Source organism: Juglans microcarpa x Juglans regia, chromosome 8S (assembly GCF_004785595.1).
Source record: "Juglans microcarpa x Juglans regia isolate MS1-56 chromosome 8S, Jm3101_v1.0, whole genome shotgun sequence".
NCBI lineage: Eukaryota > Viridiplantae > Streptophyta > Magnoliopsida > Fagales > Juglandaceae > Juglans > Juglans microcarpa x Juglans regia.
In genome coordinates, this window is record NC_054609.1 from 17,174,842 (window position 1) to 17,177,178 (window position 2,337).

A 2,337-nucleotide genomic window follows, 5' to 3' on the forward strand; every position below is an offset into this window, starting at 1 on the left:
GTTATAAAAAAAAAAAAAGTAGTTCATTTTTAAGAATTATTCCTTACTACTCGAGCAAGTCTTGAAGTATATATATTTAATATATATATATATATATGCATTCCCAACTATAAAAATCATCAAGGGCCCATGTTCTTATATGCCTGCTAAGTATCCGAGATGAAATATTTTAGCCACAAAAAGATTGAATAAAAATAAATTCACAAAGTAACATGACTTGATATAAAAATCAAGTGCCCATGTTCTTATATGTCTGCTAAGTATCCGAGATGAAATATTTTAACCACAAAAAAATTGAATAAAAATAAATTCACAAAGTAACATGACTTGATATATATGATACGTTAATTAGTTATAACGTTACAATTTAATGATAATTAAAATGAAACTAACAAGTTAATTCAAAAGCCAAATTATTAGATGATCAGCTTTCCATTAGCCCCAAAGAAAAATGCTGATTGTATTTAAGGAAAATTTACAAAAATCTTACTTCTCAACCTGTCAGCTATTGATATGCTGAAAATTATAAAAATTAAAAATTAATAAAATGAGTATTGTACGTAAAATTGTAAATAAATATAACACTAGTATTACTCTAGCTCCAAATTAATAAAGGGATGAATAGATCAAAAGTAAATAATAACTGTAATAAAATTCTTTTAACTTTTTTTTTTTTGTTACAAATGATGGTTAATTTTCTATACCTTCGTTAACATCGATAAGAAATGCACAAAAGATATACATATTACATAAAGAATTTTAAGGCCAGCCTTAGCTATCTATATAGCTCGATCCATGCAGTAGTACTGTCGCTTAGTTATAATTTGGAATATTGGTATCACGCATGCATTAATATTGCTTCAAGAGTACTGATGGTCGATGATTAAGAGCCCTAGCTATCTAGCTAGGGTTATCCAAAGATCCCTGATTTACTATGGGTCCGATAATTGATAGATGAAAGCACAGAAACAAGAACCATGCAAACAGTGCCTATCAGCAGAACACCGGTTGCAACGTTCCCTCTAGTATAGAAGTTCTTAAATGCATTGCCCGGAATCCTCTTTATCTCTATAGAGACTGCAAAACCAGCACCCACAGCCGTAGCCAGAAGCAAGCTGATCATCTGTACGTACGTTGATCAATAATCAAATTAATATTAACTACTCATGGCCTGGAATTCATGATGCATATACGATTGTTATATATGAGTACCGGATCATCGAGTGCTGAATAATGTTACGACAAGAAATTAAAGAGCACCAACAATAATAATTCACTCGAAAATGATCAAAAAGTAACCTTATCTCCGAAGAAATCAAATTCTGGCAAATATCCATTGTGGATTAACCTCTTTCCTGTAGATGTATAGTACACAGCAAAAGGCAACTGCAACACCGTGTAGGCTCCACTAATCGACGCAATGGAAAGCACATACCTGAGAATATATGTAGGAAGGTTTAAAGCAGAAGGAAGAGATCATGCATGCAACCAATTAATTGGTATCCATGCTGCATGCATGCACAGCTAATCGATCCATGCAAGTACGCATTCGAAGGCTAAAAGTCATTGGATATCAATTGAAGTAGTTTGGATAATATATATGTTGATTATGAAGGAGTATGTACGTAGTACATGATGCATGCAGTGCAAAATAATTGACATGATCATCACCTGTATGTGATGAGATCTTTGAAGCTTCCGAATTGAACACCTTCAAGGATGGCTTTGTCAGTAACTAGAAGCACAATAGAAGCGATTATGGACGCTAGAGTAAGGATCCTCAATATTAGGGACGAGATTGCTATAACTTTCGTTCTATCGGCCATCATGCAATTCCTTGCGGCCTCCTATGTCACGAAAGAACCCTACCTTTTTATAGACAAACAAGAGTACTTGGCCCTCTCTCTCTCTCTCTCCCCTCTTCAATATTAGGTTCATTTTTCTTATCTTGTTTTGTCTTTTTGTGGTGGTGATCACAATTTATATAAATTGATTTTGCCACATAATTCCCTGCAGATAAAACAGGCAAGCGATGAAACCAACTCTTTTATTTATGTACCTTCACTTTAATCGATCGAGCAAATTAGTCTCGAAATAGATGAATCCACTATGTTTATTGGACCCAAGTAGTATACGACAAATACATATATATATTTATATAGCAATTGATTGACAGATTATCAACAGTGCAGCATTCGCAACAACTCTAAAATCAAGTCCCTAGGTTTCTCCATACCCTCTTGTACGTGCATGCTTAACAAGCATCCAACACAAGGGGCCGGCGATCAATCTGTTGCCCGCGGGGGGAAACAAATTCGCGAGAGCCAAATTTTTAGA

General features: G+C 34.3%; 1 protein-coding gene across 1 annotated transcript; it reads right to left on the reverse strand.

Moving 5' to 3' along the window:
• Positions 1 to 910: 910 nt before the first annotated feature.
• On the reverse strand, positions 911 to 1,898 carry LOC121244279 (CASP-like protein 4D1). Its single transcript, XM_041142292.1, has 3 exons — positions 1,672 to 1,898; positions 1,300 to 1,435; positions 911 to 1,123 (listed from the first exon to the last, which is right to left on the reverse strand). The coding sequence occupies exons 1-3, from the start codon at positions 1,827 to 1,829 to the stop codon at positions 911 to 913; spliced, it is 507 nt and encodes a 168-aa protein (XP_040998226.1). The 5' UTR covers positions 1,830 to 1,898.
• Positions 1,899 to 2,337: the final 439 nt, after the last annotated feature.